General features: G+C 42.2%; 1 protein-coding gene across 1 annotated transcript; it reads right to left on the bottom strand.

Moving 5' to 3' along the window:
• Window positions 1-803: 803 nt before the first annotated feature.
• Tada1 (transcriptional adaptor 1) lies at window positions 804-14,977 on the bottom strand. Its single transcript, XM_070034180.1, has 8 exons — window positions 14,782-14,977; window positions 11,945-12,036; window positions 11,637-11,702; window positions 8,816-8,913; window positions 6,819-7,028; window positions 5,132-5,283; window positions 2,717-2,879; window positions 804-1,952 (listed from the first exon to the last, which is right to left on the bottom strand). The coding sequence occupies exons 1-8, from the start codon at window positions 14,853-14,855 to the stop codon at window positions 1,800-1,802; spliced, it is 1,008 nt and encodes a 335-aa protein (XP_069890281.1). The 5' UTR covers window positions 14,856-14,977; the 3' UTR covers window positions 804-1,799.
• Between the last annotated feature and the right edge of the window lie 355 nt (window positions 14,978-15,332).

Here is a 15,332-nt window from a genome sequence, read left to right as displayed (position 1 = left end):
ATGCAGACCTGAAACAGGTGAGACAAAGGGAGTCATCTGTCATTGTGTGCCACCAGAGGGGCGACTAGGCTAGGGCCTAGAGTAGAGAGGGATTGCCTAACTTGGAATTTATGCTATGCTGGACAAGATTCCCATTGTGGAACCTGCCATGCAGAGGGCAAAGACAGGTTGAGGCTCCTGCCTGCCTCTCCATGATCACAATACAGTCCTGGGAAGCAAAGGCCCAGGTACATGGCCGTACAAAACAAAACTACATTTGTGTGGACATCGGTCAAAATTATCCCAAGCCCTAAAGGTTCTCACCAAACACTTCAAAGGGCTTGTGCCAACAACTGATGATGGAGTTTATTTTGCGCTTTTTTGTTGTTATTGATTTTTGGTCAGTCATGGGGCTTGAACTCGGCCTGGGTACTGTCCCTCAGCTCTTCAGCTCAAGGCAAGTGCTCTACCACTTGAGCCATAGCACCACTTCCAGTTTTCTGGTGGTTAACTGGAGATAAGAGTCTCATGGACTTTCATGCCCAGGCTGGCTTTGAGCCGCGATCCTCTCAACTCACAGCCTCCTGAGTAGCTAGGATTCCAGGCATGAGCCACCAGCACCTGGCATGTTTTTTTGTTTGTTTTGTTTTCTCTTTAGTCTAACTTACACATCAGAAAGGCAAGAAATGGCATACCACACCAGGAAACCTTCTTTTGAGATCTTTCTCATCTACTACATTCTTAGATTTCATAAAACAAGTCTTCTTTAGGAGGTAGTATCCCATCTATATTTACAAAATTACAACAGAAAAGTTTTCTCCTAAAATGTTTTATTTATCACATTCAAAATACAAAGTCAAATACACAGATCCAAATACATAAACCACATATACACTTATAAATCTATTCACTACTTCAACCTACATAGACCCATCTATATCAACATGTTTTTCTCAAATGGAAAGCTACCTATCTTGAAAACAAGTTGGTCATGAGTAATACTGCCAAAAGTAAATCATTTTCATGTCATCACCTGGAAGGGTTGAAACAGATATTCCATGGGAACAGGAGAACTACTAGGCATAAATCAAATTTGTAAGATTTCTCAAAACATCCTATAGGAATTTAAATAGTGAACCTGAGTCTCTGCATATATTAATGCTAAAAAATGTATCGTGAGCTAGAGGGAAAAGAATAAGGTAATTACAGTCCAAGAATTCTGGGTTTTTGTTGTTGTAAATGCAAAGAAACCACTGTTTTTTGTGTAATGGTACAGGATTATCAAGTCACACGTTCTATGGAGTTATAATGATAAATTGTTCAGGGACGAATTGACCTATTTACTGGTCATTAAAGGAAGTGTCTGATTTTAACACTGTACAGGTTATCCCATCCAAATGTGACAATACAGATTAGAAGAGGCAGCACTTTTGGACTTGCCACATAGAGAATATATTAAATCAGTGAAGACACAAATGCTGTGGTAGTCACAGAGACCAAGTTGTAAGAGCTTTTTTCTTCTGTCAGCTATCTTACATGCAAACCAGAAACACTAAGCTTTAGCTGCCTAAACATCCCTATCCCGGGCACAGAATTCATCAATGCCTGTTTCCACAGTTGGGAAGATAAAGACAGACATATAGTTCATTATCAGTCAAATTTATAACTAACGGCTTCACAGTAGCAACACAAAATGTACTCAATGTAACATTTCCATAGGAAAAGTTATATATACACTATACACTTCAGCCTTGAAATGTGGACCCAAAAAAGCATTCCATTATCAGTAATGATGATCCCCCACATTCTCAAATCCTACTTTAGCAGAGTAAAAGCCCCTCCTTGGCAGCCAAACGCTGTCGGTGGACTTTGTCCTGCTGAAGCTCTTCATGATTTGGGTGCCAGAGTTTCATGATGATTCTTTCGATGTTAAGAGCATACACAGTATGTGTAGGAATGACTTCCCTGTGCACCTGTAATTTAGAAATCAGCAAAATATTCATGACAGACACAACCTATAAACTCTAAATCAGAACCTAATGAATCTCAAATCAGATAAGACAATAGAGAAGTTCGGAAACACAAGTGAGGAAAAACAAGATTGTTTTCCCCTTTTTAATTGGAGAGGTAGGGGATAAGGGTGCCAAATTAGAAGGGATTTCTGGGCTCAGGATTTTAAAATGAGGCTAGCATTGATGGCTTTATTAATGGTTAAAAAAAAAAAAAAAAAAGTGAAAAAACAGACTAGAAATAGTGTAGTATGTCTGTAATACCAGCTATTTGAAAAACAGATTAGGAGGCTCACAGTTTAAGGCCAGCCCAGCAGGGGAGAAGTTAGCAAGAGCCCATTCCAACCAATAAACTGATTGTGGTGCCACATGTCCATCATCCCAGCTTAAAAGGAGGCATAAATAGAAGGATCAAGGTCAGCCCAAGCAAAGATGCAAAACACCTGCTTAGCAAGCACAATGCTCTAAATTGAGACCCCAGTACCACCCCAAAACAGTAAAAGCCCATGCTTTTACTGTAAAACAGTAAAAGCCCATGCAGTGTACACATGAACCAACATGTTGAACTGAAACACTTGTACAACTACTTAAAGATGATTTTTTTAATGCTTAACTGATTAAAAACCAAGTTAAAAAGTAGGAAAACTAGTAAATATCTTGACTGAGTTGAGGAATATTTAACCTGTCCAGAAGAAAGACTGGGTAAGTATTAAGGAGCTAACAGTTACCTGCAGAGCTTCAAAAAGATCATACATGTTCACAGGAGGCAAAGATGCAGGTAGAGTATCCCCTGAGCAGGCCAGCAGGAGGGCAGCCTGCTGTTCAGCATCATCAGATGGTGGGTGGGAAGCTGGATTCTGGCCAGCATAGGGAGCAGAAAAGGCTGAAGGGCTGAATAAATAAATAAACTAATTAATTTATTAATTTTCCCAGCATCTGCAATGGAGACAACTGAGCAACTAGAATAGTGTGGCTTGTTAGAATACATCTTATTTAAATAGCTTTAAATGAATTAGAAATTCAATCAATGTATACATGAATAGCCTATAATTTGGACTTTTAAGGGCTGTTCACTCCAGATAGTACTGGAGTGAACAAGCTCAAAAATAAACAGAAGGGAGAGTTAGCACAAAAGCAGAGAAGCAGTAACAGGCAAAGGGGAAATAGGGGATGGAGTAAATCAACCCAGATCTCAGTATTTTTCAAAAAAACATAAGCTGAGATGTCAGAGGTGGTTTCTTCATCATAGTACAGTCACGGTGGCCTGCATACTTCTCAAGAACAGTGAAACAAGAGTGAGGCAGCAACAAGAATTGGTTTGACACATTGGACAAAAGTAGCCCTGTTTTTAGAGTAACAAGCAGTAGATGGAGGCCAGAGCCCTGTCAGGGATTGGCCAACAGGAGGGAAGTAAAGTTCTAGAGCCTGGCCAGACCAGACAGGGCTCCATCACCTTATAACAAGGAGCCACCTTTCTGGCTTTTCTCTACAGTTAGAATGACATGAAAACAACTGTAAATGGACAGCCCAGCATGAGATTCAGACAGGAAATGATTACAAATGGCAACCTGAACAGGGAGCACAATTGAAGGTAGCACAGATGGAAATAGGCTCATGACTCTGGTAGCAGTCCCTGTGGTCTTGAAGATGACACTGGTACAACCTTATCCACATGCCATCCACAATTGCTCTCCCGCTCCAGCCCCAGCTGCCTGCTTTTCCTGCTCTCCTCACATCACTCTTGACAACTTTCCCAATCTTATCTTTCTTCTAAACTTCTATCTCTCTGTCATTTCTTTACCTCCCTTCTTTATAACTAGCTAGAAAACCAGATAGGAAACATACAGCACTTGAAGGAGATTCACTCAATTCACTAACGAGGAAAATAGTATTATTGCTTATTTCTTTCCCAAAGGCTTAAGATTCACATTTCAATTTAGGAAGGTGGGAAAGATGAGGGAGATAGGTAGGTGCAAGAACAAGAAAGACAGCAAAGAGGTGAAGGTACTCTAGGCCATCTCATAAAGGAATGATTTAGGACTTAAGAGAGGTTCTGGGAAGCCTCCATGGAATAAAGATGTAGGAAACCGAAAATGAGCCAAGAGACCACATCAGCCCAAGATGGTGCTAAGAGCATAGGCTGCTTCCTTGAACTACAGGACTCAGATGAGGACTTAGAGAAAACCCCATCAATCTTCTTCCTACCACCATCATGAAGTCATCCTCAGCCCTGACCTGGCTATCAAAGGCCCAGCTTCTGGCTGAGAGCAGAACTACTTCCTTCCTAGACAGATGCTGACATCAGGATGAACTGCCCCAAACAGTAACCATTCTACATCAGAAAAGGATGGAGGCAACTGCATTAAACCCACATGAAACCTTCTATTCTGATGTTAAAAAAAAAAGCCAACCACCCTTTCAGGAGGCTGAGAACAGGAGGATCACAGTTTGAAGCCAGCCTGGACCAAAAAGTTCCCCAGCACTATCTTAACAGAATTTGGGCATGGCAGCAGCACACAGCGTCATCCCAGCTACAACAGGAAGGCTAAAATAGGAAGATCATATTCCAGGCATACACTTCGGCAGGAAGCAAGACTCTATCTCAAAAATAGCAAGCTCAGCCAGGCACCAGAGGCTCATACCTTTAATACTAGCTACTCAGAGAGGCTGAGATCTGAGGATCACTGTTCAAAGCCAGCCCAGGCAGGAAAGTCAATGAAACTCTTACCTCCAATTAATCATCAAAGCAGCTGAAACTGGAGCTATGGCTCAAGTGGTAGAGCACTAACCTTGAGCAAAAAGGCACAGGGACAACACACAGGCTCTGAGTTCAAGCCCCAAGACTAGCACCAAATAATAATAATAACAATAACAATAATAATAGTAAGCTCAAAGAAAAGGGCTGGAAGTATGGCTTAGCAACAGATCCCTGATTTAGCAAGTGTGAAGTCCCGAGTTCAAACTTGAGTATTGCCAAACACACACAAAAAAGGGCCAAAATAATTCACTGAATAGCACACAGGGACGCAGGGAACATAAAATTGTTTTGCTGTCCTTTAATTGATTACTTATCAGCGGTTTAGTATAAGATAAGTGTAACCAACTAGCAAAGGAGGGAAGCAAAAGGACAAGAAGCCATTTACCTTTCTATTAGGTTGTTGTATGCAACCACACTGTTCTTCAGGTATGGCTGTGGGGTCACATTACTACCAAAAGCATATTTGAAATGGCCATCCCGTATTCGATAAGCTTTCCTTCTTGACACAACTGAAGTCAGTATATCTTTGAGGTGATTCTGTGAAAACAAAAGTAGCACAATCTTTCCTTGAAAGCATACTATAAGATATACATTGGCCAAAAAGTGTTCACAGCATTTAGGAAACCTGGGCAGGCCAGCAGGTTAGTACCAATTCAGAGGAGGGCGTGGGAAAGAGAATAATACAATTGGGGTTTTTTGTTTGTTGTTTTTTTGTTTTTGTTGTCAGTTGTGGGGCTTGAACTCTGGGCCTGGGTGCTATCCCTGAGCTCTATAACTCAAGGCTAGCGCTCTACCACTTGAGAGCTACACCACCACTTCTGGTTTTCTGGTGGTTAATTGGAGATAAGTCTCATGGACTTTTCTGCCTGGGCTGGTTTTGAACCATGATCCTCAGATCTCAGCCTCCTGAGTAGCTAGGATTACAGGCATGAGCCACCAGCACCCTGCCACACTGGTTTTTATTCAGCTCTCTTTAAAAGTGGCTCTTTATATGTACATGAAAGCTTTTTAAAGCTTATTTTAGAATTCGTTTTAAAACGCAAACTATCTTAAAATTTTGTTTGAAAAAACTGGCGATCAAGAACCTTTGCATTCTCAAGTCATATAAACTTGACACATAGGAAATAGATACACATGAACACTCAAACAAACACAATCAGCAATTAGCAATGTACATGAGACATTGTTTGAAAATAGATACATTAGTCCCACCATATCACTAACCAGGGAGCCAAGATTAGGTTGTGCATTTCAATTATACCAATCAGACCATCTTCTATAAAGACATCTTTGAGCAATCTAATACCGTTTGCATGCAGAATTCATTTAATTCTTCTAATTCTGTAAGATAGCTATTATTATCTATGACATATAGATGAGAAAATGAGGCCCAAAGAAATGAATGGAATTATGCATGTTAACTGAGTACCATCTTGTAACATCTTTTTTTTTTTTTTTTTTTTTGGGTCCGGTCATGGGGCCTGAACTCTGGGCCTAGGCACTGTCCCTCAGCTCTTCAGCTCAAGGCTAGTGCTCTACCACTTGAGCCACAGCGCCACTTCCAGCTTTTTTCTTTTTGCTTATGTGGTGCTGAGGAATCGAACCCAGGGCCTTGAGCATGCAAGGCAAGCGCTCTACCACTGAGCCACCTTCCCAGCCCCATCTTGTAACATCTTATCACATAACTAAATGAATGAAATAGTGTGCTGAATGAAAATCCTAATGTTCAGCTGCCAAGACTAACACTCTCTAAACACTGTTCCACAGCAAAAAGTAACTTGAGTTATTGGGACTTCTGCTGTCATTTCTAATTCCTTAAAAATTACTCCTTTGCCAACAAATTGAACACCAGATCAAGCCGAAGTGGTAGGCCACAAGCAACCTTTGTGAAAAAGATGAGTTTATTAACTAAGGTAATTCTTTGGATTGTGAAGAAAACAACCTCAATGATGACAGTTCTATGAAACAAAGGTGACATTTTGGTTCTTTTCTGGCAATATCAACCCTTTAACATTGCACATTAACTAGACAAATGTAATTTGTGAAGTTATTTCTGCCAACAGCAAACCAACCTCTACAGCATAGACTACAGCAGAAACAGCCTCCTCGGTGACATTGTCCAGCCCGTGCTCGTACGCAGTCACGATCATCCTGCCTTCCAGCTGGCCTCGAGTGGGCAGCATCATCGTGTGTGAACAAAGCTTCAAGTCGTCATCATCCTGGGGATCCTTGGCCACGAACTGCTGAGCTCCAGAGAGGGGGTTCTGGGGCTGGAATCTATGCTATGAGGAACAATACTTCAAGATTAGTTCTTATGCCAGCAAATAATAAGATTCAACCAAAAACAAAAACAAACCAAGTATTACATTGAGACCAGGCAAATGGAAGCCATGGAAACTGTATCATAGGAGCAAAAAAAAAAAATTAAAAATTGTATTTGTCAGACACTGATGGCTCACACCTATAATCATAGCCACTCAGGATGCTGAGATCTACCAATTGTGGTCCAAAGCCAGCCCAGGCAGGAAAGTCCCAAACTGGAAGTGGCACTGTGGCTCAACGAGGTAGAGGGCTAGCTTTGAGCAAAAGAGCTCAGGGACAGCACCCAAGCCCAGAGTTCAAGCCCCACATTTTATGGTAATAATAAAGACATAAATTAAGAATGATGGCTGTGTGCACAGCAGTTTATTCTATGCATTAATACCATGCTGATCACAAGATGTTGGTGGGGCCTGTGCTAAAAAAATAGCAGTTAGGAAGGAGATGAAGAACTGTATTCAAAAAGGCAGAAGCTTTACTGTGAGAAAGTAGGTTACAAAATTATAGTAGACATATAACTAGTGCTTTATCAATATGACAGCTTTAGCAGGCAATACCCTAAGGTAATACTGTAAGACAGAGCTATTCAGTTACTGTTATTTACTACTTACAGTGGCCAACACAGAATCTAAGAGATGGCCACACTAACTAAAACTATTTTCTTCAACCTGTCCTCATGCATAAAAATTTCAGGCTTCCTCTGGACTTGATAGCCCACTTATCCTCAGTCATCACTGGGAGATGTGAAATATGCTCCTGGCATAATATAAAAGGTTGTATAGGAAAGTTTGTCCCTATTTAAAATTTGTATTATAAAACAATACTGAGCCAGGCGCCAGTAATCATGCCTATAATCTTAACTACTCAGGAGGCTAAGATCTGAGGATCACAGTTCAAAGCTAAAACAGGCTGGAAAGTCCATGAGACTCTTATCTCCAATAAACTACCAAAAAACCAAAAGCAGAGCTCTGCCTCCACGTGGTGCAGTGCTAGCCTTGAGCAAAAAAGCTCAAAGACAGCACCCAGGACCTGACTACAAGCCCCATGACCAGCATAAAAATAATAATACTGAAGTTATTTTTTCCCTTTTTCCAAGTATAAAGCTATGTTTTATATTGAACACAGCTTTTTAAGCCATCTGTGCCTTTTTGGAGATACTGAGGTCCTCCAGATTGAGCAATATTACTAATGTAAGCCATAGGCCAGAGGTGGAAAGAAATAAATATATGTTGCTATTAATAATATAAAACTATCAATTCCCAGTAAAATCTACAAAGGATTATTTTTAGAAATTTTCTAATAAAGAAACAACAAAAATCTTGCTAATCTAAAGTGTTTAATAGTTTTAGAGCCAAATGCTTTCTGACATCTGTGCTGATCATGAAAGGACCAGGACTCAGCTGGGCACCAACAGGAGCCTCCTAGCTGTTAACACTGGGAACTGATGTCTTCCCTCTGAAAAACATTACTCATTCAACAAAAAATGTGAAGAGAGAAAAGAACATAGGCACACTTTGAATCAATGAAAAAAAACTATAGGTTCTACTGATTACATAGTAGTATTTAAGCAATCATGAACGAGAATTGAACATGCAGACTCACAATCTTTGAGACCCTTTTGTGTTAAATCATATCCTTTTTTTTTCAGCTCTACTGCCAGTATTTTAACATTCATTTCAAAGGTAAAGTTGGTTCATAACACTAGAACTTAAAGCTATGGCTACCAAGACCTACCAGGGAAATCACTTACATCAAATTTCTGACGAACAGAAGAAAGCTTTTTCTTGCCCTTGGGTTTTCCAGGTTTCGCTGCAGAACCCCCTGTCCAGGGCAAAGACCCAGCACCCTCTATGAGACAGAAAAATAATATGCGTAAGTGAATATAATGATGACAATGGACAACGGTCACATTTGTTTTCATTTGGTGCTAGAAAGTATGGAATTCTCTAATAAGAAAAATAAATAACAAATGCTCAAACCTAGATCTTCTCTTCATACTATATTTTTCTAAACAAACTCTTAAGTCAAATTTTTCTTCCTAGCTCTAACCAAAATTATTTTAGGAAAACAGTTTTCTCATCTTTTAATTAATATTTATCAGTAGTAGCATTATAAAATCAGAATAGAATCTTCTAGTCCAGGGGCTGGGGGTTTAGCCCAGTGGAAGGGCGCCCGCCTGGCACGCACAAGGCCCTAAGTTCGGTCCTTAGCCCTGGAAAAAAAAAAAAAAGCTACAAAAGAATCTTCTAGTCCATGGTGGTGAACCAAACACATCTATTATCTCCTCTAAGACCTTGCTAAAAGTAAGGGTGAGGACCCCCGACAAAAGAGGGTGATCTCCCCCCAAAAAGGGGGGAGGATACTTTTTCACAGCACTGAAGATACAGTTTTTGAGCCAACACTTCCTCTTAGGTAGGTAAGGCCTCAGTTTAGTCTTGGAGGGAGACAGTCATCTTCTCTGTCTGAAGAGGCTAACATCATCTGTGGAGTTGCTTAAGGATTAAAAACAATACACATAGGGTATATGGTGTGCTGTGCTCAATAAATAATAATATAAAAATCTTTTTCCCAGCCTTGCCTAGAAAAACAGCCAATACAACTGTTAAGTATAAAGTAAATTTTGCTTTGTTTCATTTTGAGGAAATAAATGTGGAGTTTTGAACAGAGGATTAATTCTCAGGATTCAAATGGGATGTTTGAATTCATTCATTTTTAAGTAGACAATAATACTAACACAAGAACATCAAGGTTTTTATTTGATTAAGTCAGTTACCTGAACTTACTAATGGCACTTCATATCTATTTGGCATTCGTTACGGTTTTAAAAGTAAAACCCCAGCAGTACTAGAGTTTGAACCAGGGCCCTGTGCTTGCTAGACAGGTGCTCTACCACTCAAGCCATACACAGCCCTTTCCTGCTTTATTTATTTATTTATTTATTTATTTTTGGGGGGTCCGATCGTGGGGCCTGAACTCTGGGCCTGGGCGCTGTCCCTCAGCTCTTCGGCTCAAGGCTAACGCTCTACCACTTGAGCCACAGCGCCACTTCCGGCTTTTTTCTTTTTGCTTATGTGGTGCTGAGGAATCGAACGCAGGACCTCAGGCATGCAAGGCAAGCGCTCTACCACTGAGCCACCTTCCCAGCCCCTATTTATTTTTTAGATAGTTATTTTTTGCCAGACTCACAGTGACTCTCCTACCCACTGATATGAGCCACCTCACCCAACCACAAGCCATTTCTTGATTGCTTTTTGGTTCAAGAGAAATCACCTATGCACTAAAAATAAATCAACTTAATCTACCAAGGCAGGAGATATCCATGAAGCTCAGTTCTTAGTAAAGTCTAGGACAGTTTTTGTCATAAGAGAAGTTTACAATGTATTACTTATTTTTACCTAATTACCGTAGGATGGTTAAATGAGGTATATTGTAACTCAATCTTCCTCCTACCACACAAAACTACCATTCCCACACCAAGAACTTTTTAAGAGTCAGTGTTTCTAGCTGTAACTCTTGTGGAGGAAGTGACAGGTTTAGTATCACTAATCTCTCAATCAATAACTTGTCAAACATGCATGTTGAAGCTCAAACCTCCTTAAAACACCTACCTTAGTTGCCCACCATACAACTCCTCCCCAGTGTCTACTAAACACATTCTCCTAATGCCAGCCCTTCTCTTCCTGCTCTTCACTTTCTGAACCTGAGGTCCTACCACTTCAACATTTCTCACTTAAGTATCCTAAAATGCAGCAGAAGGGAAGTAAACACTAAAAGTTAGTAGAAGTATAGGGAGATGCGCTTTCAAAGGACTCTGTGAGCTGAACACCATTGGCTTACACCTGTAGTCTTGTACTTAGAAGGCTGAGATCCAGAGTATTGTGTTCAAAGATAGCCCTGGTAGAGAAATCTCTGATACTCCATCTCCAAAATAACCAACATAAAGCTGAGTGGGAGTTGTAACTCAATTGGTAGAGTGTCGCCTGAGCAATTAAGCTAGGCAAGCTCAAGGCCCTGAATTCAAACCTTGATACTAGTATTTAAAAAAAGAAATTCTGGAAGTGGCACTGTGGCTCAAGTGGTAGCATGCTCACCTTGAGCTAAAGAGCTGAGAGGCAGGGCTGGGAAGGTAGCTCAGTGGTAGAGTGCTTGCCTTGCATGCCTGAGGCCCTGAGTTCGATTCCTCAGTACCACATAAGCAAAAAGAAAAAAGCCGGAAGTGGCGCTGTGGCTTAAGTGGTAGAGCGCTAGCCTTGAGCTGAAGAGCTGAGGGACAGCGCCCAGGCCCAGAGTTCAGGCCCCACGACCGGACCCAAAACAAAACAAAACAAAAAAAGAGCTGAGAGGCAGCACCAGGCCCAGAGTTCAAGCCCCGCAAGTGACAAAAAAAAGAAAAAAGAAAAAAAATCTGTGAAATAATTAAATAATTTACAACCAATGAATTTTTCTTTGATGAACAGTTCAAAGAACATTTCATTTGCAAACCAGATGCATCTGTTGAAGGAAACAAAAGCTTACTGCTCCCTGGCTTTGCCAAGCAACATATATAAGAAGCTTTCCCATCCCTTTCTCACCTGGTGTAGAGACTAAAATCTGACATCGCGTGAGAATGGCCAGCAGGAAATCATTGTGAGAATGAACTGGAAAATGGAAGGTTGTCACAAGTCAAATATAATTTCCAACAGAAAAGAACCACTAGATTATTTTTTAAGACTGACTATCCCTTACTCTGCCATTCTTCACACTTCATTTTAATATCTACAATATTGAGATTCACTTATCTACCAAAATTTTGTTTCCTAAAAAGTGAAAAGACTTTCATTTCCTGAACATCCGGGAAGGCTTAGGAGCAGTAAAGTAACTCCACGGTCTGGTATGTTACCATTGTCCTGTGTGAGCAGTCTATGAGCTTCCAGGTCAAACTCTTCTTTGCTGATCTTCTGCTTGAACCATAACTTTAAATTAGCCCAGTATCTGCAAGAGCAGAAATAACATCAATAACCACTGATTTTGCCTCTTCCCCCCTTCTTCACCTTACTTGTTCCAATTCCCAGGGAAGGAATGGTATGGTCCCCAGTGACATTGCCTGAACTATGTCATGTGTCCCCTCCCCAATGCATATGTGGAAGACAAATTTCAGAATCTTAGAAAGTGGTTACCTTTCAACAGAATTTAGAATTTAAATTAGGCCACGTGATCATCCAATCTAATTCAGTCAGACATAAAAGACAATGAGCACAGGGAATAAGGCTCTTGGTATAATCTTATGTTTTACATACCACCCTGGATCGCCTTTCAATGGGTAGGATGCACAAAGCAAAGCAAACTGTTCATCAAGGATATCACTATAAAAACTATTTACAAACTATGTAACCAATAGCAGGGTGACAATGTTGTCAGACACTTTGTATTCATATACTGTTTTGTAGAATGGGAACTTCTTTCTACAACTACTTAAAGATAATAAAAAATAAACTATTTAACCATGAGGCACTTTTTAAGGACTAGAAGGGGAACTAGACAATAGAAATACAAATGTAGAACAATATAATACTACACCATTAACTTTTCTTAGCACAAAGATCTCCTTGGATTACTTCTTAGCAGAAAGAGCTCCTTGGATTACATTGCTAGTGGGAATTCACACTACAGATGCACCCAGTTTAGCTGGGGCATTCACATTTGACTGTCAGGTAGTCAGTATTGACCTTTAACAATGAAAAGAGGAAGCTAGACATAGTGACTTACACCTATAATCCCATCTATTCTGGAAGCAGAGATTGAGAGGAACACAGTAAGAGGCTAGGCGGGACAAAAAGTTAGTGAGACTCCATCTCAACAAATAAACTAGGTATGGTTGTCCAGGCCTGCATACTCAGCCTTAGTAGAATGATCAAGATTAGAGGTTAGTGCAAGCAAAAAAATGCAAGACTTTATTCAAACAGTAAAACAAAAGTGGACTGGGGGCATGGTTCAAGTAGTAGAGCATCTGTTTAGTAAGTAGGAGGCTCAGTCCAAACTTCAATACAGAAAAAGAAAAGGGGGAGGGGAATAGGAAATGGTAACTTCAAAATATATTTCCAGCAGTCCTGAAGTCAACTGGGGGGTGGGGTAAAAGGGGAGGAATCCTTGCATCTAGTCAGGTTAAAGTCACCTTAACGTGGGTGCTGATTAGCTACTAGTGAGGCTGAGATTTGAGGATCACAGTACAAAGCCCAGGCAGCAAAGTCCAAGAGATTCCATCTCCAATTAACCAGCAAAAAAGCTGATCTGAGTAATACTCTACAAGTAGTGGAGTACCAGCCATGAGTGGAAAAAAGTCAAACAAGTACAAAGCCCTGAGCTCATGCCCAGTACTGCCACAAAAAAAAAAAAAAAAAGGAATTCATACATACATTGTCTTTCAGATTTAGTGTACTTCCAAATACTTGTAAGTTGGTGAGAGGACAAATGTCCAACTATGCTTATAGAAATGTAAATTTTACCAGCATTACAAAATTAAAAAGCTATCACAACTAATGAGAATGAAAACTGTTTTAACTGCTTGTTAAAATTAAGAATTTTTAATTCACTACACAAGAATAGCCTGTCCATGAACATGAATATTAAAATATAACTCTAAGTAGAACAGTGCATTTTGGAGGTCACCAAATGTTTACTAAAAATAGAAAAAAAATCGGTCAATCAGTAGATTAGATTATAAATCTAATCTTCATAGACGTTTTGATTTATTGTATCAAACTTGTTAAGATCTTGACAGGATGAGACAAACTTATATGAGGGGAAAGACTCCAGATCATCTCATCTAAGTAATCTAATCCAGTGGAACAATAAACATGGAGAAGGATGAAAAGAAAGTGTTGTAGGGGGTGGGAGGGAATTTAGCATCACTAAGTGCTCTGATCCTGCCCCTTCCTCTGCCTTCGTTAATCAGCTAGCAACTGTTATTTTAAAAACTAAATGCCATCAATACTACCAAAGCAAAGAGCTATTAGGATATATATATATATTTTTTTTAATTTTTAAATTCTCCAGCTCTTCTGTGTATGTCAGAGGATCAGTCAGGGGCACCATTATCTGGAAGTGCCTTTTACCGAGTCCCCTGCCCTGGCCTCCAGCCTGATCAGGAGTGGGGGTGATCGGGCGTCTGGCTTTCGATCCGGAGCGTGGGCGCAATCCCCGCAAGCGGCTTTAGAGGAGTCAGCTTAAACTCGCTAGGTCTCTGCCAAAGGGAATTCTCCTTGAGCCTGCGTCGTGGGGGCAGCTGGCACACTCAAGTGTTGGCCAAGGTAGTAACTGTGGTGCGGTTCGGTGATGGATTTCACCTAGGGTCAGTCTGCCTCCCCGTGCCGCTGTCAAAGTTCCCGCGCGACCCGGCTCCCCCAAACCTCCGCCTCCAGGAAGCCCTCCCGGTCCGGCCGCCCCACGCGTCCGCACCCCGCGCCGGACGCCCCTGCTCCGCAGCCCCTCGGATGGGGAACCCCGCTCCTCCCGGGTGCCCCGGGGACGTTCAGGGGTGTCTCCTGGGCGTCTCCCCGCCCCCCGGCGCAGTGGGTCCCCGCGGCCGCCACACCCTGCTTCAGAACCCCAGGGGCGCCGAGGCCGGCGCTAGGCTCCGCAGGCCTCGGAGCCGTGGGGAGAAACCCGCGGCGCGTGGTGGCCGCCCCGGGCCAGATCGCCGGCGCCCAGGCCTAGAGGCCGCGCCCCGGCGGCTCTCACTGTTTCACGTTGTCCCCCAAGGCCTCGCTCAAGTTCTTCTTGGCCGCCTCCAGCTCGCTCACAAAGGTCGCCATTGCACCGCGCGGCTCAGCCCGACCGCAGACCACCGAGTCACCGCGACTCAACAACCGAAAAACCAACTCGGCGGAAGCCGGAGCTCCCGACTTCTAAGCCCGCATTCGTGGGCTCCGCCCCCAGCCGCTCCGAAGACGTTGGTTTGGTTCACGGCTCCGCCCGCCTGACAGTAAAGGAAGATGCCTGGCCAGACCCGGTCCTCCTACCCCCGCCCTTCGGGTCACGTGGTCCGTCCGCTTCACCTTGTGGCTGGAGCCGGAGCTCAGCCCGCCCGCCCGCTCGCGGGTCCCGCTGCAGCGTCGCCTGCAGGACGGGCGCGTCCTGGCCGCTGCCGCCGCTCCCTGCTCTCGGCTCTGGGTCAAAAAGTGCATGCAGTTTCATTCCCAGTCGCCTTCCTTTGCATTCCTGATTCGCCAAATCAAAAACACAAAACAGAAGAAGTCATCAACTAGGACGTCGGCTTGACTTATCCTCCA

The sequence above is a fragment of the Dipodomys merriami genome, unplaced genomic scaffold (assembly GCF_024711535.1).
Source record: "Dipodomys merriami isolate MVZ:Mamm:240054 unplaced genomic scaffold, mDipMer1.0.p SCAF_24, whole genome shotgun sequence".
NCBI lineage: Eukaryota > Metazoa > Chordata > Mammalia > Rodentia > Heteromyidae > Dipodomys > Dipodomys merriami.
Note: the sequence above shows the minus strand (reverse complement) of the source record. Positions and strands in the feature narration are given on the sequence as shown.

What these genes read in the sequence shown, in the direction of transcription:
- Tada1 (XM_070034180.1), bottom strand. Translation starts at nt 14,855, where the DNA reads ATGGCGACCTTTGTGAGCGAGCTGGAGGCGGCCAAGAAGAACTTGAGC. An exon ending in TTGGGGGACAACGTGAAACA is followed by an intron (nt 12,037 to 14,781) that starts GTGAGAGCCGCC and finishes CTGCTCTTGCAG; the next exon opens with ATACTGGGCTAATTTAAAGT. An exon ending in ATCTTTTTGAAGCTCTGCAG is followed by an intron (nt 1,953 to 2,716) that starts GTAACTGTTAGC and finishes TCTAAATTACAG; the next exon opens with GTGCACAGGGAAGTCATTCC.